Source organism: Amphiura filiformis, chromosome 14 (genome assembly GCF_039555335.1).
Source record: "Amphiura filiformis chromosome 14, Afil_fr2py, whole genome shotgun sequence".
Classification (NCBI taxonomy): Eukaryota; Metazoa; Echinodermata; class Ophiuroidea; order Amphilepidida; family Amphiuridae; genus Amphiura; species Amphiura filiformis.
In genome coordinates this window covers 40746327-40772409 of record NC_092641.1, presented here as the reverse complement: position 1 = coordinate 40772409, position 26083 = coordinate 40746327, and the positions used below count along the sequence as shown (strand labels likewise).

The following is a 26083-nucleotide window of genomic DNA, read 5'->3' as shown; positions in this document are numbered from 1 at the left end:
TGGTCCCTACTGCCAGTGGCGTAGACACGGGGAGCCATGGAGGGGGGGGGGGCAAGTTGCTCACCCCAGAATATTTTCAGTGATAAAATGGGGACGGCAACGAGTAAAGTGTCATTAAAATGACTGAAAATGGGACAAAAAGGCTGGCTACGCACCCTGCAAGTCGCAACAAAATCATGGCCGTAACAGCCTTACATAAAATTAATGCTTTGTGAATAAAAAGCATGATTAGTATTAGGTACTATTATACAAAATGAGATAATTAGTCTGTATTCAATAAACACAATTAAAAGAGCATGCTTTGTCACTTTGCTTTATTCGGTTGGAATGAAAGAAGTGGATGAAAGACCATAGAGCCGCAGACTACGTCTTCTCTGTAGTTTTATATACTTTAGAAGCGTATATAGACCGTGCATTTTCGATTAGATTTTTGTGAAATACCACTTCAAAATATAGCGAACGGAATGTCTTACGGTTGAAGTCCAGTGGCGATTAGTCAGTAAGGGCCCATGAAAGCTACAAGGTATCAACCTTTTGAAGTAGCCATGTCCCGAAGCGCCCAAAAGGATATCTAAAATTAATATCAATTTAAAGCAAAAATACGTTGCTTACATGTGCAATTGCCACATCTTTTAGCTATTGTTGGGACACCCTGTAGATGGGACTTTTTTAATGATCCTTTCTCATCAGGAACAGCAAATTAATAAAAGAATAATCTTCTAATAATACCCCCGCGTAACACAAATTACTAGCACTCCGCCGTATAGAAGGCGGCCTTATGCTTGAAAATTTAAGATATGTTACCCCTTCGTGTATACTGTGTACAATTGTACACATGGACTTCCATTGCTCCCTGTATACCAGGGGAGGTATATTACTGCATAGAAACACCATGTGCACAATTGTGCATTCATATGCTATCCTCCAGTGCAGAGCGCCCTCGCCTAACTGAATGTCACTTTTCATAATCTAAGAGGGCAGCACCCACTACAGCACGTTGCCAGAACACAGGTGCTTTCCCTTTTTAATTTTATATGAAATATCATTGTGGACAAGCTAAATTCTAGTCAGGGGGTTAGTGTAAGACCTGTAGAAAACATGGAACACTATTTTTTATCAAATGCTTCAAACATATGTGGTGTAGAATTTTTTTTAAATGGTGTGTACAATTGTACACAGTGTGTCTCAGGTGTGTCTCACCTTGTAAATATATTGTGTACAGTTGTACACAGTGTGACTAATCTTATCAATATATAGGAGTTATTTAGTATACTTTGTACATCATTATAAGTAATTTTTAACTCTTTTGTTAATACTTCCATTAAGTTTATAATTTGCTCTGCATACATTTTTTGGAAAAAACACTCTGTAGGCCTTTTATTACAGAGATAGTTAGGAGTAACTGGTCGGTGATGTGCCCGAAAATGAATCGTGTAGAGTGGAGTAACAAAATTAGTCTCAGAAATCAAGTTTATTAAGTGTGATGTCTTTCTCGGTCTCTCCAAAGACAAGAACTGTTTATTAGCATTTTATACCAAATTAATGACAATTAATAGCCTACAGATACGGACGTATGAAGACAACAAAAAAAAAGAAACAAAGGGTTAAAGTTTGTTGCTTCACATATGTTATCAAGATTTACTGCCATTACTTAGTCATAATGTGTACAATTGTATCCAAAAAATCATTGTAAACGTCGTCACTTAGTCACAATGTGTACAATTGTACACATGCCTTAATTTGCATAATTGATGAGGTAATTTTTTTTTTAGTTTTTCACAAATTACTATCCAAAATAGTTATAATAAGCATAAAAAATATTTTTTTGATCGAGCCATCTTCCTTCGTGTATGATGTAAAGCCTCGTTCTCGTTTTTAGGGTAACTCTAGAAACTTGATCTTTGACGTTTTTATTGATCAAATCAGAGTTAGACAATGTTTGGTTCATGCATTGTCTTATAATCGAGTTCTTGATATTCATCTTTAGATTTGTGATGGATGTTTGGCATAGCTTGCTGTCGTATCAGTGATGGAAAGATCTTGAGTATTCTCTGTGACGACATTTCGAATTACATATTCTGTGTCATGGCTAGAAGTGGTAAGTTCCAAATATTCTGGCATAGTTTCAGATACTACATATTCAGTTAAACTCTGTCTATCCATTGCATTCGGATCGACTTGGCGTTCTTTAATTGAGGATGGATCCTCATTACCCAGTTCAATGGCATCGGGATTGGTGAGTTCCAAGTACTCTGGTATAGTTTCAGGGATTAGGCTCACATATTCCGATGAACTCGATTTGTCCATTGTATTCTGATCAAGTTCTTGATATTCTTCACTTGATGTGCGATGTTGGTTACTGGCCTCGCGTTTCTTCCCGTTAGGCTTAGACAGTTCCATATACTTGCTGGTGTTTGATTCATCCATAGTTTTCTGATCAAGCTCTTTGTATTCTCCACTTGGTAATGGTAGCGAGGTATTATAAGACATTCCATCGGCAGTAGGGGTGGAATGCTTTGGAGTTTTTGTAACCCCTTGAGATTCAATGTCTGTTGCCTTGTTTTTATCCATCGAATTTAGATCAAGTGTGTAGTATTGCTTTTCTGACAGATGGTGTGAGCTGGAAATCTTCGCTCCACTGGTTCCTGGCTTAGAATGTTCTGTAACCACATTCGATTGGTGCATTCTTTTTTGATCCAGTTCTTGATACTGTTCATCTAATGTGCGGTTAAGATCGACCATTGTTAGCTCAGATTTAGAAAGTTCTTGGTACATTGAACCAAACTCTGGAATCGGATATTCTGGCGTACTTTGCTGAATATCCATCGTTGTCCGATCCAATTCTTGGTACTGTTTGTCTAAAGTGCGCTCAAGATTGCCCATTGCTAGCTCTGAATTTGAAAGTTCCTGGTACTTTGAATCAGGTTCAGTGTATCCCAGTGTGCTTTGAATGGCCATCGTTGTTCGATCCAGTTCTTGGTACTGCCTATTAGAAGAACTACCAGAGCTGGACGTTTTAAATTCATTATGGTCAGGAGGGTACATTTCTATACATTCTTTTGACGTCACACTTTTATTGCCATTAGTGTAATTTTCCTTAAAATTCACATCTGACGGTAATGGAGGTAGAGACATTATCTGTCTTTCATAGACATGTGGCTTGTCTTTACTATCAGTTACTAATTGTAGGTCTTGGTATTCCCCCTCCTCAAAAGGTATTTCGTATTCAGTATTGTTGGATTTCTTCTTAGGTGCCGATGGATATCTGAAATGAGAGGCACAAATATGAGATTATTCTTTACATATACTGACTCTGGAGAAGTTGAGGTAAATAGTTACAAGAAATTGGAACATTTTGGAAGCATGAGTATATCACTGAGTTTTAAGAGGACGAAAGACATCTTAGAGAAGAAAAATTTAAAAGGAGTAAAATTAGAAGCAGTAGGAAAACAGGGAAGAAAGAGAAGAAGGAGAAGTAGTAGTAGTAGACGGGATAGAAGAAGAGGTGCTAGAAAAAGAACTTAAAAAAGTAGGAGAAAACAACAAAAAATGAATACCACAAACAATTCTCGCGTTTCACAATACGATACACCTCCACGGTCGCTGGGTCGAGGCCAAAATACGCAGTGCGGCATGGGAAAATGAGTCGACATCTAAAGCCCGCGTAATACGAAAACAATACAGGGACATGCATCATTGTGGGTTTAAATGTCATTATAATGATGTTACATGCGAATGCACAAAACAACAATTTACAACTATAGTAGATCCATTTTCTATCTATTGATCTCAGGGAATCCTTCGTGGAGCTGTTTTCAACACATTTATTATCACACTCGCGTGAAAATTCAATAGCAGCTAGAACGGCGATGTCGACTATGGAGTCGAAAATTTGACTGCCAAAAGCAACCGCTGGCGGCGCATCGTATTGTGAAACGCAAGAATTCGAAGAAGATGAAGTGGAAAGCGAACAAGAATAATAGAAGTAAACGAAAAAGAGAAACATCGACGAGTACAAACGTAACAGAAAAGAACATTTGAATCCATAGGATCAATATCAAGCGCAAAATGAAAGTTAGAATATATTGACTATCAAGAACAGGTTATTCTTTTTATTTCTTAAATTCACCTTCGTTTGTAAATAACATATATCAACAGGGCAATCACAACAGCTGCCAGTAGAACAACAATGGGTATTCCAACAATTAGAAACAGGTTGGTGGAAGTGGTTTCAACAGGAACATCTACAGGAGAAAGGTAAGATATTTAGTAAAACATTATGAAAACTTTTAATATTTCAAGGCCATAAAGAAGTATGTTCCTCTTTCAAAAATCTAGACGGGCATACGCCACACTGAGCGCGCTAATTTATTGTAGTTTATTATTACATAAGCATGCAAAACATCATTCGAATACCCCACCCATTTGAAGAGAGTGGTCTATTTCAACAAAACCACTCATTATAATGGGTACAGTGTTGATAAATCATCGTTGAATCGAGAGCTGAAATATCTTTCGGATTTAAAAAATTGATTCAACGTCAAATTCACATTTTATTGCCGGGGATAATGTTTTGTTAAAATACCTGACGTAGTGATGTCGATGGTGCCGAGATTAACTAAGAGCCCTTCCTGGGTGTAAGCTTCGGCCCTTATTCTGTACAAAGTGCCAGGGAGGAGATTCGTAATAACAATACCGCTTTGGTATCCATCCACAGTTACAGAACTCTCAATGTTGCTAGCCCCAGCGCGGTAAAACACCTGCAAAATTCACAATAATCATGATAATTCGAACAAACTCATAATTATACCCAGCTCGTATAGAGTTCTTTTCGTATTTATATAGTGTTTTAACATTAAAATATCTTTCAATTAACGATTCTTTTGGCGTATTTTATATAGATGACTTTGCTAACAACTCCTCTGCATAAAAGATATTGAGATATCACCGAAAACACTAACTAAGCAAGCTAAATGGTGACCGCGCCTATTCTCGTCCTAAATATTGACAATGTTTAAGTACTTACCCGATACTGAGATATATTATCATTAATTGATCGGAATGGTTCCCAGTTGATTTCTATGTCATTTGTGTCAACGCGTGCAGCCGTAAGAAAACCTGGCAAAACAGGGAAGTAGACTCCATTATTTACAAGTGTACTTTTGAGGTTAACATGAATCATATTGCCTCATCTAAATAAAAGATAATTGAATAAATTTAAAATATAAATATAAAAGTACATCGTCCCGGGAAGTATTTCCCATATTCTTTTTTGTTGAAATGGTTCTAGCATATGTAATGGTATGTTTACTATCTATAAAGAAACAAGGGACATATAGGTATTGATAGAGTATAATTAGTAATAGAGATCATCTCTGAATACTGTTTTAAAAACTGTGGCTCTGAAAAGAGCCGTTCACTGGACGATGCCTGTAATTTTCTGTTTATTGAACTTGTCATAAAAGTTGACCAGACACATTTTTGACCTTGCAATGTCGTCGTTGGGAGGAAAAACTCCAATGTGTCAATGGCCCTGAACATGTTTTAAACCAAACTTCCTATGTCATATATAAACCTCTTGGCAGTATAGTTTAAAACATGTTCAAGGGCCACAAGTTCATGGGCTTTTCCTCCCTAAAGACGATATAATAATCCAGATATCACGATAACATAAAACTCAATCAAAATATTGTATATGATTTACAGACCATCAAGATCCGACGTACGCCGTCCTGTCGTCATTTCCAATTGACGTGATGTCAAACCTAACAAGAACAGACAAAAAGTAACATTTTTATTGGTTAAAAGTTTGAATGCTGGGAATTAAATGTAAAAAAACGCTTATTTGTTGTAAACTACTTGCTTTAATGACAGACTTTTTCTCTCTGAGACCATACTTTTCACTACGTTTGCCATTTTAGTTGCGTCTGAAATGAATTAGTGTGAAACTGCTTTTTCGTACCAAAGGATACATAAATATAGTTTATGCGTCCTCGAGGACAAGAAATGCCATTCTAAAAGAAACGTTTCCTGATTTCCTAATTCGACTTATTAAAATCAATCGAATTCGGAAATCACACTTTCGGTAATAGACATTATAAGAAGAAATTATTTGATATTCGTCACGAAAGTCATGAGTTATTGTCATGAAATAGACCGTTTTATGATTATTGATCAATTCGTGGAGCACTATGGGCAAACATTATGTGTCCCGGTCATAATGTACCAAATATCTCTGAATGTTGCTTTAATACTTACTAGTTGCGGCATTGGTTGTAATATCAGACAGTTGTGTAGGTGACGTATCTAGAAGGAACAAACATTACACTCAATCATTTGTTGATTTCGTATATTTATCATGGCAATGATCAAAATGTTGAGAATTATACAGATTAAGTAGCGACTTTTCTACTTTCAAACGCATAAACGTTGTTATAGTTTAGCGCTTTCTGTTTTTGTCTATCACATATACATATACATGTATATTAATCATGCCTATGGCGTGAACTTCTCAGTTGAATTTTATTTTCAAGAGCACGTTTTTAAAATTTGGATTTCCTTTTACCACTATTTTGTCTTGCTAATGTATATTTAGTAAGGAATGGCGGATCATTCGCTATACAGAGACTCGCTGATCACCGTACTGAGAAAAACCATAAACCCTATAATAAACGTTGGATGGAACAAGTCAAAATTACGTCTAAATGTTTCTAAATGTCGAGCTCCAACGCCGCCGACCATGCCGACGGGCGTTCATCAAAGTGATAAGCTTCATATTGGCGTCAATGACGCTATTCTGTCTAGAAATGGAAATGTACCATTGATCGTATTAAGGCACTATACTAATGTTATAATTACAATGTCTGCCCGTGATCGTTCGGCTTTTCCATGCACCCGAATGCCGATTTTCGGAATTTATGACACATTTTCATATTTTTACTGGAGGATAAACTGTACCTGTCACTGAAATGCCAACATAATTTCTGTCGTGACCTTGGCCGCGTTCTAATGCCACAATACACCAGAAACCTCGGTTATCCACCCAATCTACGGCTTGGATCATTAGCTCACTGAATCCTTGCCCAAATCCAGACGCTGATTCATTTACTGTCATAGTATAATTAGGCGGTTGATAATTGGGCTGGGCATAGCGAATATTCAATCCTGCAAGGTAAAAAATAGTTTTTAAATAATGTAAGGGCCAGTAAATAGTCTGACGTCGTGCATGCCATTTGCTGGTGCGTCAAATACGGTGGACATTTCCAACAGTGACTATTAAAGCCTGAAGAAGAAGAAGAATCCAGAAATATATTGAGCGGAAAATTGTAGCGCTCGCAGAAGCAACTTCACAGCGATGAATAGAAAACGCAGCTTTGTCTCAAAGAATAACACACGCACAAACGACACCCCAACTTCAGACCAAAGATATATGAAGACGTAGTTGGCAGCGTCTTCAGTTTAAGTATTCCTCAGTTTTGGGACCGAAAACGGTTACTAAATTAATGTACAATCTAAATCAACTCATCATATAATATCTAAGTAAGACAAGCGTATTAGATCAGGAGCCAAGCAGACAGGAACCGGTTGTCGAATTTAACTCAAATAGCCTATTGTATTCTCTGACGCTGTGATGGGCCCGTGATGGCCCGAAAGTAAGCGGACCAGACGGAGATTCCAAAAGCAGTCACTTAATTGTACTTTTCATACCTGGAATATAGCTGGCTATGGGAGTGTAGTCATCGTCCGATTCCTTCAGTGCCCATGCTATACTTTCAACTCTATGTACTGGGTCATGGATGTAATCACATGTCAACTTGATAGGTGTACCTACAAGCACTTGCGATTTTCCCTCATTAACTGACACTCTTACACGCACATTTGATGCATCTACAAAATAATGATTTTAAGATAAGTTTTATTGGAATCTGCATTGACCAAACGTCAACAAATGCTCATCGTCAAAGAAAAGGTGACCTGATATATTTGTGACCGTACGCCACGAATGAGCCGTAAAGTCGGCAAACTTCATTTCGAGCTAGAGGTCGTATTTTGGCGAAATGGAGATTTTTGCAGTTTTGAGATGTTTTTAAACATACCAAACAATGATCTCAATCTTCTTGTATTATTGTATTTATACCTATACTGTGTCTGTGTAAAATTAGAAGCAAATAGCATGTAAAGAACAGACTGGTTGCTATGGAAATATACTGTTTTTCATTTCAAATACCAAATACCAAATATCAATACCAAATACCATGCGAAATGACGTTATTTTGATGCGCTTTTGATATTAAAGTGTGGTGTGACATTTATTGCCAATAACAGAATTTTGCCAATGTGTCTAACTGCTAAACTCGGTTCTTTTGCCAGTGTCATTTATAATGTACCAACGTGCATCAAATTCTTAAATTCATTACTGTTTGCATCAAAATATCCATCTATCAAAACTATGGTGCTGTATAAAACACTTCAAAAAGCATAAATATTGTTCGAACTTACCGACAACAGTAAGATCAACAGATTCCATGAGAATGGCCCCGTGTTCAACGAATGCTATGGTACACCAGTATCTTCTGTTATCTACTTCAGACGCAGAAAATATAGTCAGTGAACTCCATCCCCCATCTTGCTCACTGTCAATTCCATCAATGCGCATGACATACTTAGGTGGACCAATAGGAGTATAGTATGTAGGGTTCTTCCTGTTGTATTGATCAGCATAAATAAAGAAACTTGCCATAGTTGTACTGTTGGAGAATTTGTCACCATGCGTAAACGCTAATGTTGCTACTGAGTCTGATATCAGTTTGGTGTAGTTACAGTACAGGGTAACTTTGGAATCATATTCTATCGAGTTGCCTTCTTGGATATAAACGTGGACGCTGGGTACACCTTGAAAGGATAACAACAAGACATGTAATTAAAAAAACAACAGAAAACAGTTTTCATGAATTCTTTATTCCTAAAGGATTTCTTTCTCTGTTCCCGTGGCAATATATGACCCAGCTGCAGCAGATGATCTTGTTCCGTCTAGCTTTCCAGAAATTGACTATCACCTGGGGCAACTCTGTCGGTCGGCATGACATCACTGGCGATAGATCGCTTTATCGCATTGGTTGTGTTTGCCAAGGGAACACTTACCGTTGCACTCAATGTGGGAAATCACAAAACATGTCATAAAATAAATACCTCTAGATAAATCAATTCAAAAAGTTGTAGTTATTATCAGGGAAATAAACTCCGAATATAATTACAAAAGGAAAAGCAAATTGGTATTTTCTATGCGGAGAAAATTGGCTGGAACCGAATGCCCCTGTACAAACTAATAAGGTTTTCGCAAAGGTGTTCCCATTTGACAGAGTGAGAAATGTGTAAGTGGAATAGATGGAACAACCCCGCCCAAGCGAATTGGTTGTCAAACCTTGCCAGTTGGTAACATGTAACAAACCCAAAAGCACTTTTATAACGTTTAAAAACTTACTTGGTGTAACTTCGATATCTGCATATTCATGACCATTCTTTCCGTATGTGATAGGTTCACACCAGTATCTCCCTTCATCCTTAGATTCCACAGGATCTATGGTAAGCCTGGATAGTCCAGAGCTGACGTCTTCGAACGATACGTGGTAAGTTGGAGCGCTGTAATTGTTATGATAGTAGATGGTATCTGGATCGGGCTTCACACGCCAATCAACAATCCACGTGGCATGGGTTCTTCTAGGACCGAATTTCCATACGACTGAGGCGAGGACATCGGAGCTGCCGATGAGAAAGTTGCAAGAGAATGTCACAGATGACCCTTCTTGAGGAGTTGCTGTGGTTACAGTGACATTGGTTGGTATATACTGGGACCACACCGCTATAAAAATAGAAAATAATGGCAATTAGTTTCAAGTTTCGGAAATGCGTTAGGAAGTTCATTTGGCGCTGAGTTAGAAAATGAAGTAGAATAAAATGTGCATGGACCATGTTGACAGCCGAACGTTTAAATTGCCGTTAATGTGAGTGATGATATGACAAACACATTCGCAGCAAGTTACGACGACCTGAGCTGTTTGTCTTTAAAATAAAATAAAGGATACAGAATACAAACTGAAGTCTCATTAACCCTAGAACTACTGAGCCATATTTTGTAACACGAACTACGAAGAGGGGGTTGTTGTTAATTTTCAATTATAAACTTCATACAACGTTATATTTGGTACTAATGTATAGCTATGGAGCTCCTATATCCAGTGATACCAAAATAAGTACAAACATTCTCCACACAATGTTAATGTTGCTATGACGTCATAATGTGAGGGCGCCCATTAAATTTTTAGAAATTCTGGCTATGTACAAAAGTATAGGCAAAATTGATTTTCGGTTAAAAATTCTACAAAATGCGATTTTCGCCGAATTTTCCCATAAATCTAAAAGAAAATGACTAGTTTCACCTAACTAACAAGTAAAACGTCAGTAGCTCTTGAAATAATTTCACAAAAGTAAATGAAAATCATTGGGGCTTCACCAATTACCCCCCCTCCCCTGGTCATCTTTGATGGCCGGTCCTATCCCTGGCTAAAGTGCTGGGGTAAACATGGTAAACATTTTATCACCAAAATGAGCACAAAGGATGTATCTACGATTAGCTAGGTCGTTTGGGCGTAAACGCGTGCGTTTTTTTATGACGGATAAAATATCTAACGGTTGATACAACCCCTACCCCCTTCGTAGTTCTAGGGTTAATACACCAGATGAATACTGAATTTCCATTTCGTTCCGCAGTACTAGTTTTCCATGGCAATTATGACAACCTGACTTACAATGCTTATGGGTGTTGAAATGACGAACGTGTTTTGAACGTGTGTTAAATGATACAATGTGACCTCTCAACACTTCTTTCTCTTTCCTCATCTCCCCAAATTTACATACAATAGTAATATCTGTACGATAAACTTACCTTGAGAGAATAAAACTGTAAACAGCTTAGCGAAAATTACAGATTTTGGTGGCATTAGCATTGTTTCCCCCTATAAATGCTCATGTTTCCTTTATGGAAACATCAATAGTTTTTACACTGTGGTTCAATTCTGTTTCCTTATTGCCCATGTATTTTTACAAAGCATTATCACACAGCAGACCGATATAGACTGATATGTACATCTTTGTTTTCGATCGCATTGTACAAAAAATAACAAATCCATTGGTGCAAGAAATGTTAAGTAATTGCATTTACTACCGGGCAGTTTTGCTCGTTTAAGTATCAAGTTTGGGTTTCCTAAAAATACATTCCAAGGTCCCATCAAGTTCATGGCTCATATATCATTAGTATATGAGCAAAAAGTACACTGGCCAATTGCACTAAAAACGGAATTACACGACTTCCGTCAATGCAGTGTGAATCAATGTCCAGATGTGACTTCGTTTGATCTTTTTTCTTTTATTCTACTAATTACACATCAAATATCTTTAAAAGTTACAGTTATTTTAAATTTTTATTTTTTAATCCATCAAAGTGTATGACTAGTAATTACTCTTTAGTTGTTTTGACATAGCTCAGATAGGGCTAATTCCAGATGACATTGCAATGACCTGTTCACTAAGTTTCATCAAAATCCAACACTTACATATTTGACTTCAGGTGACCTTGAAATGACCTTGTAAAATTCATTTCTACCAAGTGTCATGAAAATCAAATCTTCAGTTATCCAACCTCAGATGACCCCTGACCTTAAAATTATAAAATGGTACCTTTTAATGGTAACTATTCTAAAAGTTTCATGAAAATCCAGCGATCTTCATTAATCCAGTCATCTTGAAGTGATCTTGTTAAAAATGACACCTAATTGTAGTAATGTGTTTAATAAATATTCAATAACAGCTATTTAGATTTTTGACCTCAGATGACATCAAAATGATCTTCAAAATTGTATAACCAAACATAATAATTCGCGTCAAAAGAGTAAACTAGTAAGAAATGTAGTGGGAAGAAAAACCAATTTGTTAAAAAAATGCAAATGAATGCGCCTACTAAAGCTCCGATTTTCATTCACTGTCTTCACATTTCCTTCACTACAACCTGTGACGCCACTACAACTATGACACCTCTTGATCTATCCCCTATGAGTTCCTTGGGATGTTCGAGAAAATAGCTTGATCATGACAAGCGTGGCACAGGAAGCAAAGGCAGAGCAATAATTATTTTTTGATAAAGCCTAGAAATGCAATAATCTTGATCTTTAAAGTTTATAGATCAAATCAGATTTTAGCTCATGCATTGTCCTATAATTTATACATGTATGATCGAACTCTTGATATTCATATTTAGATTTATGAAGCGTGTTTGGCATAGCTAGCTGACGTGTCAGTGCAGTGGCGTAGTGTTGGTCATCAAATTGGGGGGGCACCGGGTCTTATTGGTGTGGGCGGGGGGGGCACAAGCCGTTTTCGTCACTTTTCCTATGGGATATTTAAAAATTTCAGATCGATTGGGGGCACGTTCCCCTCGTGCCCCTATGACGCTACGCCACTGTGTCAGTGGTGGAAAGATCTGGTGTTTTCTCTGTAACGACATTAGAAATGACATATTCTATGTCATTAGGGTTGATAAGTTCCAAATATTCAGGGATGTTTTCAGAGACTACATTCTCAGTTAAACTCTGTCTGTCCATTACATCCGGATCGAGTTGTTGACGTTCTTCTATTGGCGAAGTATCCTCATTATCCTCAATACCAGTCGTCTCCAGTTCAGTTGCACCGGGATTGATAAGTTCCAAGTACTCTGGTATAGTTTCAGGGATTAGGCTTATGTATTCCGATGAACTTGGTTTGTCCATTGTATTTTTATCAAGTTCTTGATATTCTTCACTTGATGTGCGATGTTGATTAAAGGCCTCGTGTTTCTTCCCGTTAGGTTTGGACAGTTCCATATACTTCTTTGTTTTTGATTTATCCATCGTTTTCTGATCAAGCTCTTGGTATTCTCCAGTTGGTAATGGATGCGAGGTATTACAAGACATTCCGTCGGCAGTATGAGTGGAAAGCTTTGGAGTGTTTGGAAACCCTTGATATTCAATGTCTGTTGTATAGTTTTTATCCATCGAATTTGGATCAAGTGTGTGGTACTGCTTTTCTGACAGATGATGTGGGCTGGAAATCTTCGCTCCACTTGTTCTTGGCTTATAATGGTCTTTAACCACATTTGATTGGTGCCTTCTTTTTTGATCCAGTTCTTGATACTGTTTATCTAAATTGCCGTGACGATTGGTCACTGTTAGCTCAGATTTAGAAAGTTCTTGGTACATTGAACCAAGCTCTGGAATCGAGTATTCTGACGTACTTTGCTGAATGTCCATCGTTGTTCGATCCAATTCTTGGTACTGTTTGTCTAAAGTGCGCTCAAGATTGCCCATTGCTAGCTCTGAATTTGAAAGTTCCTGGTACTTTGAATCAGGTTCAGTGTATCCCGGTGTGCTTTGAATGGCCATCGTTGTTCGATCCAGTTCTTGGTACTGCCTATTAGAAGAACTACCAGAGCTGGACGCTTTAAATTCATTATGGTCAGGAGGGTAAATTTCTATATATTCTTTTGCAGTCACACTTTTACTGCCATTGGTGTCATTTTCCTTAGAATTCACATCTGATGGTAATGGAGGTAGAGACAACAGCTGTCTTTCATAGACATGTGGCTTGTCTTTACTGTCTGTTACTATTTGTAGGTCTTGGTATTCCCCCTCATCAAAAGGTATTTCGTATTCAGTATTGTTGGCTCTCTTCTTAGCTGCCAATGGATATCTGAAATACGAATCGCAAATATGAGATCTTTCGTTACATATCCTGACTCTGGCGAAGTTGAGGTAAATAATTACAAGAAATTGGAAACATTTTGGAAGCATGAGTATATCACTGAGTTTTAAGAGGACGAAAAACATCTTAGAGAAGAAACATTTAAAAGGAGTGAAATTAGAAGCAGTAGGAAAACAAAATACCAGCATGGGAAGAAAGAGAAGAAGGAGAAGTAGTAGTAGACGGGATAGAAGAAGAGGTGCTAGAAAAAGAACTTTAAAAAGTAGGAAAAACAACAAGAAAAGAATAACACAAACAATTCGAAGAAGACGAAGTGGAAAAGGAACAAGAATACTAGAAGAAAACGAAGAAGAGAAACATCGACAAGTGTACAAGGTAAAGGTAAAGGAGACGATCCTGTATAAACAGTGATCGGAGTGCCCATCTCTCTTTCATTGGCGATTGGGCCAGACTCCTCCATGTAATGTTGCTATAGTGGGATCGCTACACCTCCTCTACAGCGAGTCTGTTACCTTCCCAGCATTTAAGAATGCCGGTACACATTTAAACACCTGGGTGGAGAGGAGTAATCGAGATAAAGTGCCTTCTTCTTCTTCTTCTTCTTCCTTTGAAGTACAGTCCTCTCTACGAGAGTATTGTCGTACTGTGTGCAGTGCAAATGTGGCGAGCAGGAACACGACTTCCAGTGATGCTCTTGGAGAAACTATTTACAGGTGCAGAATAGGGTGCAAGTAAAAACCAAAACCACTGGGCGGTTAGCGGAGTGACAGCGGGTTCCGCCTACTCCTGAAGGAATCCAGGGATTCGGCTGACACTACCGAGGCAGGAAGTTGGTTCCACAGGCAGATGGTGCTGGGAAAGAAGGAGTGCTGGTAGGCTAAGATCCTGCAGTGCTGTTGCTTAAATTGCATCGGGTGACCTCTGGTTGACACGGTGGATGGAATGAAGAGAGGTGGGCCGGATGGAATGGCCACAAGCCCATAGACGATGCGGTAAAGCATGATCACTTTGTTATGGGCTCGTCTTTCATAGAGTGTTTTCCATTGCAGGTCTTCTAGCATTTTGGTAACACTGTGCCTCTGGTGGTAGTCAGATTTAACGAATCGGGCAGCTCTTCGTTGAACCATGTCTAACCGTGTCACGAGATCCTTTGGATGGGGGTCCCAGACTGATGAAGCGAATTCCAGAGTAGGGCGAACATAGGCGTTGTAAGCTTGTTCCTTGATCTTGGCTGGACACTTCCTGAGATTCCTTTGTAAGAACCCTCTGGTACTATTTGCCTTCTTGCAGATATTATTGACGTGAGGTTTCCAGCTTAGGTTTTTATGAATGGTGACACCTAAGTATTTGGCTTCATCAACGGTGCGGAGAGTTGTTCCATGGATAGAATACTGGGCGTTAACAACTTTCTTCTTGTTGGTAATTCGAAGCACCTCGCACTTGTCTGGGTTGAAAGCCATCTGCCATGTCTTCTCCCATGTCTGAAGACGAGCCAGGTCATCCTGAAGGGCAGAAGCATCATGGTCCGATCTGATTGGTCGATACAAGAGTGCATCGTCGGCAAAAAGACGTATGTTGGATGTGACGGCTTCTGGTAGGTCGTTTATAAAAACCAAAAAGAGGAGGGGACCTAGCACTGTCCCCTGTGGGACGCCAGATGTGACCTCTGATGTGCAGCTCTTTTTACCTTCCAAGATGACTTGTTGGGTGCGGCCTGATAGGAAGTCACGAATCCAGGACAGGAGATGTCCGCGCACGCCGACATGGTGGAGTTTCAGTAGGAGTCGTTCGTGGGGAACCCGGTCGAAGGCCTTGGAAAAATCTAGTAGGATGGCATCAACTTGTTCTTTATCGCGAAGGCCCTCGGCCAGGTCTTGGATGGTAAGCAGAAGCTGAGACTCACACGAATGCCTCTTCCTGAAGCCAAATTGCTTACTGGTAAGTATACCATGTTCATCAAGATGGTGTATTATCTGGCTGTGAAGGATATGTTCCATGAGCTTACAGATGATGGAAGTTAATGATATGGGACGGTAGTTCTCTGGTTTGTGTTTATCGCCTTTTTTAAAAATTGGTGAGACATCTGCTGACTTCCATTGAAGTGGAATCTTGCTTTGATGTAAAGAAGCTTCAAACAACAGCGTCAACGCTGGGGCCAACTCATTAGCTCCTTCCTTCAGAAGGTAGGCAGGAATGTTGTCGGGGCCTGAAGCTGAGAATGGCTTAACCTTAGCCAGCAGTTTGCGAACTCCTTCAACTCTGATGGTGAATTGAGGTACCTCAGGATGGATACTTGGACCCAAATTTGGGAGGTTGGTTGTATCTTCGTCGGTAAAGACGGAGACGAATTGATCGTTAAGCATGTTCGCCTTGACAACACTATCACTTTGTAGGAGACCATCCTTCATAAGTGGTGCGACGCCGGAATTTTCACATCTGTTATTTTTTATAAACGACCATAGTTTTTTGGAGTTCCCAGATGAATCATCACATATCATATTGTTGACATAATTATTGTAAGCGAGGCGACAGTCAGATTGCATTTGTTTTTTCAGACTTATGTATCTGGAGCGGTCGTTTTTGGACTTGGTCTTCTTAGCTTTCATGAAGGCTCTCTTTTTTCTCCTAGCAAGTTTTTTCAGATCGCTATTGATCCACGGCTGGTTGAAGCGAGTGGTAGACATTTTGGAAGGAACACAATCTACCAAGGTTTCTTGCATGTTGGTGGAAATTTGATTCCACAAGTTATCAACAGGAGTATCAATTGAGTTAATCATGATAAAGTTGGTAGAAAAATCAGACAAGTTACTTTTAACTTTCGACATGTCAGCTTTTTTTTACAGAAGCAGTTTCCTGCGCACTGGTTTCTGGCGCTTAGCCCGGACATCTGAGATGGTCAGGACCATTTCATGATCACTAAGAGCTGGTAGTGGAACACACTTGCTGATAAGAGCTGGTCTATTTGTTAAAAATAAGTCCAATGTATTGTCTAGTCTGGTGCAAAAATCCACTATCTGGGTGAGGCCCAAATCTTGGAAAGTTGAAAGGAAGCACTCATTTATTGACAGTTTATACTGATGACCGACGATTGCATCATTAGGCCATGATATGTCTGGAAGGTTAAAATCACCGCTGACCCACACCGTGGCAGAAGGAAATTTGGTGATGATATCACGTATGGCTTGACACAAAAAACTGGGCATATGGTAAATCATTTCTCGGTGGTCTGTACGCAGAGATGATCACAAGGGGCTGTTGCTGGTATAACTCAACTTTGGTGGCAACTATTTCACAATCTGTCTCTAACTTGATTTGGCTACCAATAAGATCATTTTTGATCGCCAATAAGACTCCGCCATAACCATCTGGACGATCTTGGCGAATAGGAGCGTTGTAACCAGGAGGCATCATCTCGCTGCTAAACATACCAGGTTTCAGCCACGTTTCGTTAGCAATAATAACATCAGGTTGGCTAGAATCGACCGCTTCCCAGAAAGCCTCCTTCTTGGATTTCAAACTTTGAAGGTTGACAGATAGTGTTTTAAGTGGTCTAGAAACATTCTTCCTCCCTGTAGGTCTTTTAATGGGGGATGAACGCTGTAGGGGAGAGCCAATATCAGAGCCATCAGTTGTACTACCAGATGAACTACGTCTAATACTGCGCTCAACATTTCCCGGTGTCAGATCGTGGGATGATTTGTTATCCATACTAGCCAATGTGTCAAATTTGTTTTCAGTTTCAGATACATAAGAGTCAAAAAGGGACGATGAGTAATTCGGAGTGTCACAACTTGCACAAATCCAGGTAACATCCGAACTATTCAGTCTGTCATAGGTTTCATGTGACATACCCATACAATCCGTGTGGAACCAGGTGTCGCAGGTGTCACATGCAACAGCCATTCTAGTGCGTGACCAACGCACAGCTTTTTACAAACACCGCAAAAGGGTATTTGGGGCATAGGGCCCAGGGTTTGACTCAGTATCACATGATTGAGTTATCAGCAGAATACTTAAGTACAACAGGACCAGTTTTCTACTTGAATGGGTTTCGTAGCACTTGGATAAAAAGATTGAGTCAATTGACGAGCAGACACTTGACGAAAGAGAAGCTTGAAGAAATTTATGGTAATTGAAGTGGTTTGATTCAGTTAAACTTGCAGCTGGGTACCAGGCACTAACAAAAGTACCACTTTGATTCAGTTTATATGGTGTTTTATACTGTTCTTCCATGACAAAGTTACTGGCCAATGATGATATCACCAAGAGTGATAAAAGTAGGTGAAAATCAAACATGATTGGTACTGACCTTAAAGTTAACTGGAATACATGGGAAAGGATGCAAAAATAGCAGACTGCAAAGTGCTGTTGGTTGGCTTACTCAAGGGCACAACACGATGGCGTCGCCGGGGCTCGAACCCGCAACCTTCCGATTATGAGTCAGTGCCCGTTCCGCTAGGCCACCGTGCTTAGAATATATTGACTATCAAGAACAGCTTATTCTTTTTATTTCTTAAATTCACCTTCGTTTGTAAATAACATATATCAATAGGGCAATCACAACAGCTGTCAGCAGAACAACAGCGGGTATTCCAACAATTAGAAACAGGTTGGTGGAAGTGGTTTCAACAGGAACATCTACAGGAGAAAAGAGTAAGATATTTAGTAAAACATTATATATGAAAACCTTGAATAGTTAACGGCCATACAGAGCTATGCTCCTCTTTCAAAAATCTAAACGGGCATACGCGACACTAAGCGCGCTAATTTATTGTAGTAATAACATAAGCATGCAAAACATCATTCGAATACCCCACCCATTTAAAGAGAGTGGTCTATTTCAACAAAACCACTAAGCTAATTTATTGTAGTAATAACATAAGCATGCAAAACATCATTCGAATACCCCACCCATTTAACGAGAGTGGTCTATTTCAACAAAACCACTCATTATACATGTTATAAGTGGCCTGAATAGACTTTGGCTGTGTTGACACCATGGAATGTATATTCTTTCACATTCCAAAGTGATGGTAGTCCACCCAAAGCATTTCATCGTGTCGTCTGACGATTGCCTTTTAGGCATGAAACTCAGAGTAACGACTACCTATTCTGGAAGGTCTGTTCTTTGAATTTTTATACGCTCTCCCTTTTGGGATTGAGCACTTTATTCAAAAGATAGTCTAACTTGAGTAAAATGTTGTTAATACGCTCCTGTTTTGCAGTTGAACACTTTCTGACTATCTCCGATAGACAGACTGACTCTGAATAGACTTTGGCTGTGTTGACACCATGGAATGTATATTCTTTCACATTCCAAAGTGATGGTAGTCCACCCAAAGCATTTCATCGTGTCGTCTGACGATTGCCTTTTAGGCATGAAACTCAGAGTAACGACTTCCTATTCTGTAAGGTCTGTTCTTTGAATTTTTATACGCTCTCCCTTTTGGGATTGAGCACTTTATTCAAAAGATAGTCTAACTGGAGTAAAATGTTGTTAATACGCTCCTGTTTTGCAGTTGAGCACTTTCTGACTATCTCCGATAGACAGACTGACTCTGAATAGACTTTGGCTGTGTTGACACCATGGAATGTATATTCTTTCACATTCCAAAGTGATGGTAGTCCACCCAAAGCATTTCATCGTGTCGTCTGACGATTGCCTTTTAGGCATGAAACTCAGAGTAACGACTACCTATTCTGGAAGGTCTGTTCTTTGAATTTTTATACGCTCTCCCTTTTGGGATTGAGCACTTTATTCAAAAGATAGTCTAACTTGAGTAAAATGTTGTTATAAGTGGCCCTTATTTTAATTACCTAATGGGTACAGTGTTGATAAATTATCGTTGAATTGAGAGCTGAAGAAATATCTTTTGGATTAAAAAAAACGTCAAATCCACATTTTATTGCCGGGGATAATGTTTTGTTAACATACCTGACGTAGTGATGTCGATGATGCCTACATTAATTAACAGCCCTTCCTGGGTGTAAGCTTCAACCCTTATTCTGTACAAAGTGCCAGGGAGGAGATTCGTAATAACAATACCGCTTTGGTATCCATCCACAGTTACAGAACTTTCGATGTTGCTAGCTCCAGCTTGGTAAAACACCTACAAAATTCATAATAATCATGATAATTCGAACAAACTCATAATTATACCCAGCTCATATAGAGTTCTTTTCATGTGTATATAGTGTTAATGTCTTTCAATTAACGATTCTTTTGTCGTATTTTATATAGATGATTTTGCTTACAACTCCTCTACGCCTATTCTCTTCTCAAATATTGACAATGTTTAATTACTTACCCGATATTGAGATATATTATCATTAATTGATCGGAATGGTTCCCAGTTGATTTCTATGTCATTTGTGTCAACGCGTACAGCTGTAAGAAAACCTGCAAAACAGGGAAGTAGACTGTATTATTTACAAGTGTACTTTTGAGGTTAACATGAATCATGTTGCCTCTTCTAAATAAAAGATAATTGAATACATTTAAAATATAATTTAGTATAAAAGTACACCGTCCCGGGAGGTATTTCCCATATTTATTTTTGTTGTTGAAATGGTTCTAGCTTAAATGTAATGGTATGTTTACTATTTATAAAGAAACAAGGGACATATAGGTATTGATAGAGTATAATTAGTAATAGAGATCTTCTCTGAATACTGTTTTAAATAATGTGGCTCTGAAAAGAGCCGTTCATTGGACGATGCCTGTAATTTTCTGTTTATTGAACTTATCATAAAAGTTGACCAGACACATTTTTGATCTTGCAATGTCGTCGTTGGGAGGAAAAACTCCAATATGTCATGTATGTCATTGGCCCTGAACCAAACTTCCTATGTTCCTTCTTCCAAACTTCCTTCTTGGCAGTATTGTTTAAAACATGTTCAAGGGCCACAAGTTCGTGGGCCTTTCCTCCCTAGAGACGATATAATAATCCAGATATCACGATAACATAAAACTCAATAAAAATATTGTATATGATTTACAGACCACCAAGTTCCGAAGTACGCCGTCCTGTCGTCATTTCCAATTGACGTGATGTCAAACCTGACAAGAACGGACAAAATGTAACATTTTTATTGGTTAAATTTTAGTTGCGTGTAAAAAATGCCGTACTCTGAAATGAATTAGACTGAAACTGCTTTTTCGTGCTAAAGGATACATAAATATAGTTTATGCGTCCTCGAGGACAAGAAATGCCTTCTAAAAGAAACGTTTCCTAATTCGGAAATCACACTTTCAGTAATGGATATCGTAAGAAGAAATTATTTGATCTACTTCATGAAAAGTCATTAGTTATTATCATGAAATAGATCGTTTTCTGATTATTGATCAATTCGTGGAGCATTATTGGCAAACATTATGTGTCCCGGTCATTATGTACATAATATCTCTGAATGTTGCTTTAATACTTACTAGTTGCGACATTGGTTGTAATATCAGATGGATGCGTAGGTAACGTATCTAGAAGGAATTAACATTATACCCGATCAATACAAATGATCTTTATAATCATTTTGTTGATTTCGTATCATCATGACCAAAATGTCGAGGATACAAAGGTTAAGCGTCTTTTCTATTATTAAAACGCAAACACGTTGTTATAGTTTAGCGCTTTCTGTTTTTGTCTATCACATATATCATGCCTATGGCGTGAACTTCTCAGTTGATTTTTGTTTTCAAGAGCACGTTTTTGAAATTTGGATTTCCTTTTACCAATATTTCGTTATGCTATAAATGTACATAATAGTATGCAATGGTGGATCATCATAAAATATTTATAGCGCATCTGCATCATGTGCTGTACAGAGAGTCGCCATAATCCTTATATAATATGTAAACGTTAGATGGAACAAGTAAAATTACGTCTTAATGTTTCCAAATGTCGAGCTCCAACGGCGCTGACGGGCGTTCGACCAAGGACAAGCCTCATATTGGCGTCATGGCGATATTCTGTCTAGAAATAGAAGTGCACCATTGATCGTATTAAGGCACTATATTAATGTTACAATTTCTGCCCGTGATCGTTCGGGTTTTACATGCACCCGAATGCCGATATTTGGAATTTATGACATCTTTTTAATATTTTTACTGTAGGCTAACTGTACCTGTCACTGAAATGCCCACATAATTTCTGTCGTGACCTTCACCGCGTTCTAATGCCACAATACACCAGAAACCTCGGTTATCCACCCAATCTACGGCTTGGATCATTAGCTCACTGAATCCTTGCCTGGATCCGGACGCTGATTCATTTACAGTTATAGTATAATTAGGCGGTTGATAATTGGGTTGTTTATACCGAATCGTCAATCCTGCAAAAAAATCCGGTAAAAAATAGTTCTTCAATAATGCAAGGGCCAGTAAATAGTCCGACGTCGTGCATGCCTGTTGCTGGTGCGTCAAACGCGGCAAAAATCCCACAGTGACAAAGCCTGAAGACGAAGAAGAATAATAATCCAGAAATAATTTGAGCGGAAAATTGTAGCGCACGCAGAAGCAAACCCCGGGGGGTCACTCTCACACAAAAGTGCCTCCCACCCGCGTCCGAACACCTCTGAAATGCACCCTTAATGGCGAATTTTCACATAACCAAATTGCACCCTTAATGGCGAAACACATGCAAAATCCTACCCTAAATGGCGTAGCACATGCAAAAACCATACCCTAAATGGCGTCAACTTGGAAGTATCTATATTGATACCCTAAGTGGCGTAAACAGGGAAATGAGCTAATTTGATACCCAAGGTGTCTTTTTTGATGTTGCAGACATATAGATACTGAAGAAAACATGCACAAAAGTAACAAGAATCAATTAAAAAGTGGTGATTTTTATCAAATTAGTGCAAACTCACTCAAACAATAATATTACTTACCTTAAACGTCTAAGGATTTGGCTGAAAAAGGACCCTAAATGGCGATGCCTTCTGAAAAGTACCCTTTTTCAAAAAGACGTCGACGCCGCTGTGTGGTGAAAAACATACCCTTTTAGACGTTTTCTTGGACACGGGTGCGTAGCAAGTCAAGTAGTGAGTGACCCCCGAAGCAAACTTCGCAGCGATGAATCGAAAATGCAGCTTTGTCTCAACGGATTAACGCACGCACAAAGGACACCCCAACTTCAGACCACAGATATATGATGACGTAATTGGTAGCGTCTTAGGTTTAAGTTTTGGGGCCGAAAACGGTGACCAAATTAACTTACAATCTAAATCATCTAATCATTATAACGTCTAAGTAAGACAAGCGTAAAAATATCAGGGGCCGAGCGGACAGGCATTTTGAACCGGCTGTGGCGAATTGAATGCAATTGTCCTATAATTTGTATTCTCTGCAGCTGGCGCTGTGACAGGCCCGTGGTGGCCAAAAACTAACGGACCAGGCGGAGATCCCAAAGGTAGCCAGTTATATTATACTTTTCAAACCTGGAATGTAGCTGGCTATGGGAGTGTAGTCATCGTCCGATTCCTTCAGTGCCCATGCTATGCTCTCAATTCTAAGGGCCGGGTCATGTATGTAATTACACATTAACTTGATTGGTGAACCTAGAAGCACTTGCGTTTTTCCCTCATCAACTGACACTCTAACACGCACATTTGATGCATCTGCAAAATAAAGATTAAATGATAAGTTTAATTAGAATCTGCAATGACCAAATGTCAACAAAGGCTCGTCGTTAATATACCAAAGTCTATGTCGGCACCTTTTGGCAAATGCCCAACAAGGGAAAATGCCGTATTACTACCATTGCGATAATACCAAATACCATGCAAAATGCCGTTATTTTGATGCACTTTTGATATTAAAGTGTGGTGTGACATTGGTCGGCAATACATGTAGCCGAATATTGTGTCAATGTCTCTAACTGCTAAAGTTTGGTTTTAGCCAGTGTCATTGATTCAACTTGCATCAAATTCTCAAATTCAGTAATGTTCTCCTCAAACTATTTATTTATCAAAACAATCACACCAAAAAGGATACAACTTCGAAATCAATTTCGTTCGAACTTACCGACAACTGTAAGATCAACAGATTCCTTGAGATTCCCGTGCTCAACAAATGCTACGGTACACCAGTATCTTCTGTTATCTACTTCAGATGCAGAAAATATAGTCAACGAACTCCATCCCCCATCTTGCTTACTATCAATTCCATCAATGCGCATGACATAATTGGGTGGACCAATAGGATCATAGTATCTAGGATTAGGCGTATCCGGAGTGAACATATCAGCATATAGAAAGAAATCCGCCATATTTGTACTGGTGTAGAATTCGTCACCATGTGTAAACGCTAGTCTTGCTAGTTTGTCTGAGATCAGTTTGGTGTAGTTACAGTACAAGGTAACTTTTGAACCCCATTCTACCGAGTTTCCATCTTGGATGTAAACACGGGCGATAGGAAAACCTTACAAGGATAACAACAAATGAGGAATAAAAAGAGCGCATTACGCTAAAGAAATTATTTCCCTGTCTCTGCGGTAACTTATTGGGAATCAGTTGCAGCAAATAACACTGCTCTCTCCAGCTTTCCAGAATTGGTATAAACATGTGTCATGCTGGAAGCGAACCTTAAACAGAGAGTAGGGAACACATTTCTTAAACCACGTTTACGATCTGCTTTTAAAGACCGGAAAAGAGACTAAAGAACACCAGTTTCCCGGGAAAGTGGGTCAGATGACTATATCAGTTATACCTGATGAAGTCCTCTGATAGGAACGATGATATTTTGTAGCGAGTATAAATTCACTTGATTTTGTAAAGCAAAAATGCCAATTGAAAACCTTACAAGGATAACAACAAAACAGGAATAAAAAATAGCGCATTGCGCTAAAGAAATTATTTCACTGTCTCTGCGGTAATATATAATCAAGATTGGGAATCAGTTGCGGCAGATGACCCTGCTCTGTCCAGCTTTCCAGAATTGGTATAAACATGTGTCATGCTGGAAGCGAACCTTGAACAGAGAGGAGGGAACACAGTTCTTAAACCACGTTTACGATCCGCTTTTAAAGACCGGAAAAGAGACTAAAAAACACCGGAAACCAGTTTCCTGGGAAAGTGGGTCAGATGACTATATCAGTCATACCTGATGAACTCCTCTGAAATGAAGGATAATATTTTGTAGCGAGTACAAATTCACTTGATTTTGTCAAGCAAAAATGCCAATTCGTTAATAAATACATACACTGATTCAGAAGGGGTTGTTTTTTTAATTATTTAAATATATTCTCTGAACACAACACATTTTGATTATACATTATCCATAACCATGTTACTTACTTGGTGTAACTTGTATATCTGCATAGTCATGACCATTATTTCCGAGTGTGATTGGTTGACACCAGTATCTCCCTTTATGCTTAGATTCCACAGGATCTATGGTAAGCATTGACAGTCCAGAGCTGACTTCTTCGAAAGATACATTGTAAGTTGGAGAACTATAATTATTATGGTAGTAAATGGTATCTGGATAGGGCCTCACACGCCAATCAACGATCCACGTAGCATCGAATACGCTAGGACCGAATTTCCATCGGACTTGGGCGAGGTCTTCGGAACTGCTAATGCTAAAGTTGCAAGAGAATGTGACGGATGACCCTTCTTGAGGTGTTGCTGTTGTTACCATGACATTGGTTGGTATGAACTGCTTGGACCACACCTCTAAAGAACGGAAAATAATAAAGTTCATCTTGAAGTTTCGAAATGCGTAGCAAGTTTAATTGTTGGTTTTGTATTGGTACTGCCACTAGTGGAAGTTTTTGATGAGAAAACGGACATTTTGATGAGAAACGGCCAAAATGGCTAGAATTTAAATTTTCTCATTCTTTTGGATGAGAAACTTCCTGGTGTGTGTGTCAATCATTATTGTCTTATTAAAACTGGTGAGAATTGCTAATCCCCGCTGAGCTCAAAATAAACATTATTATTTTCTCATCCAAAAGAATGAGAAAAGAATGAGAAAATCAAATTCTAGCCATTTTGGCCGTTTCTCATCAAAATGTCCGTTTTCTCATCCAAAACTTCCACTAGTGTGCGCTGTAACATGAAGTATTTTGCTGCAGTGAATAAAATGCACATTGACAGACGCGTGTAAGAGCCCAATACGTAACAAAAAACTAAAGCTACACTCAAATTGTTTGTTGAGATTCTATTAATAGGGATGACCAGCACAACAGCCCACTCATTTGGACATCTTTTGTGTTTATCATGCAGCACTGGACACACACATAGTTCAATGGGGTTGTCCATGCAGAGACTATCTTACTGAACTGACCAATGG

The 26083-nt window shown here is 38.8% G+C and overlaps 2 protein-coding genes across 2 annotated transcripts; both read right to left on the bottom strand.

Annotated features, from left to right (window-relative positions):
• Window positions 1-1831: 1831 nt before the first annotated feature.
• LOC140170093 (uncharacterized) lies at window positions 1832-25150 on the bottom strand. Its single transcript, XM_072193414.1, has 10 exons — window positions 25084-25150; window positions 23813-24208; window positions 23227-23406; window positions 21910-22116; window positions 21218-21265; window positions 20792-20848; window positions 20097-20188; window positions 4586-4760; window positions 4130-4244; window positions 1832-3265 (listed from the first exon to the last, which is right to left on the bottom strand). Exons 2-10 carry the CDS (start codon window positions 24054-24056, stop codon window positions 1984-1986), a joined length of 2400 nt encoding a protein of 799 aa, XP_072049515.1. The 5' UTR covers window positions 24057-24208; window positions 25084-25150; the 3' UTR covers window positions 1832-1983.
• On the bottom strand, window positions 8138-11414 carry LOC140170485 (uncharacterized). The gene is made up of 4 exons (XM_072193845.1): window positions 10943-11414; window positions 9482-9859; window positions 8500-8892; window positions 8138-8148 (listed from the first exon to the last, which is right to left on the bottom strand). The coding sequence occupies exons 1-4, from the start codon at window positions 11001-11003 to the stop codon at window positions 8138-8140; spliced, it is 843 nt and encodes a 280-aa protein (XP_072049946.1). The 5' UTR covers window positions 11004-11414.
• Window positions 25151-26083: the final 933 nt, after the last annotated feature.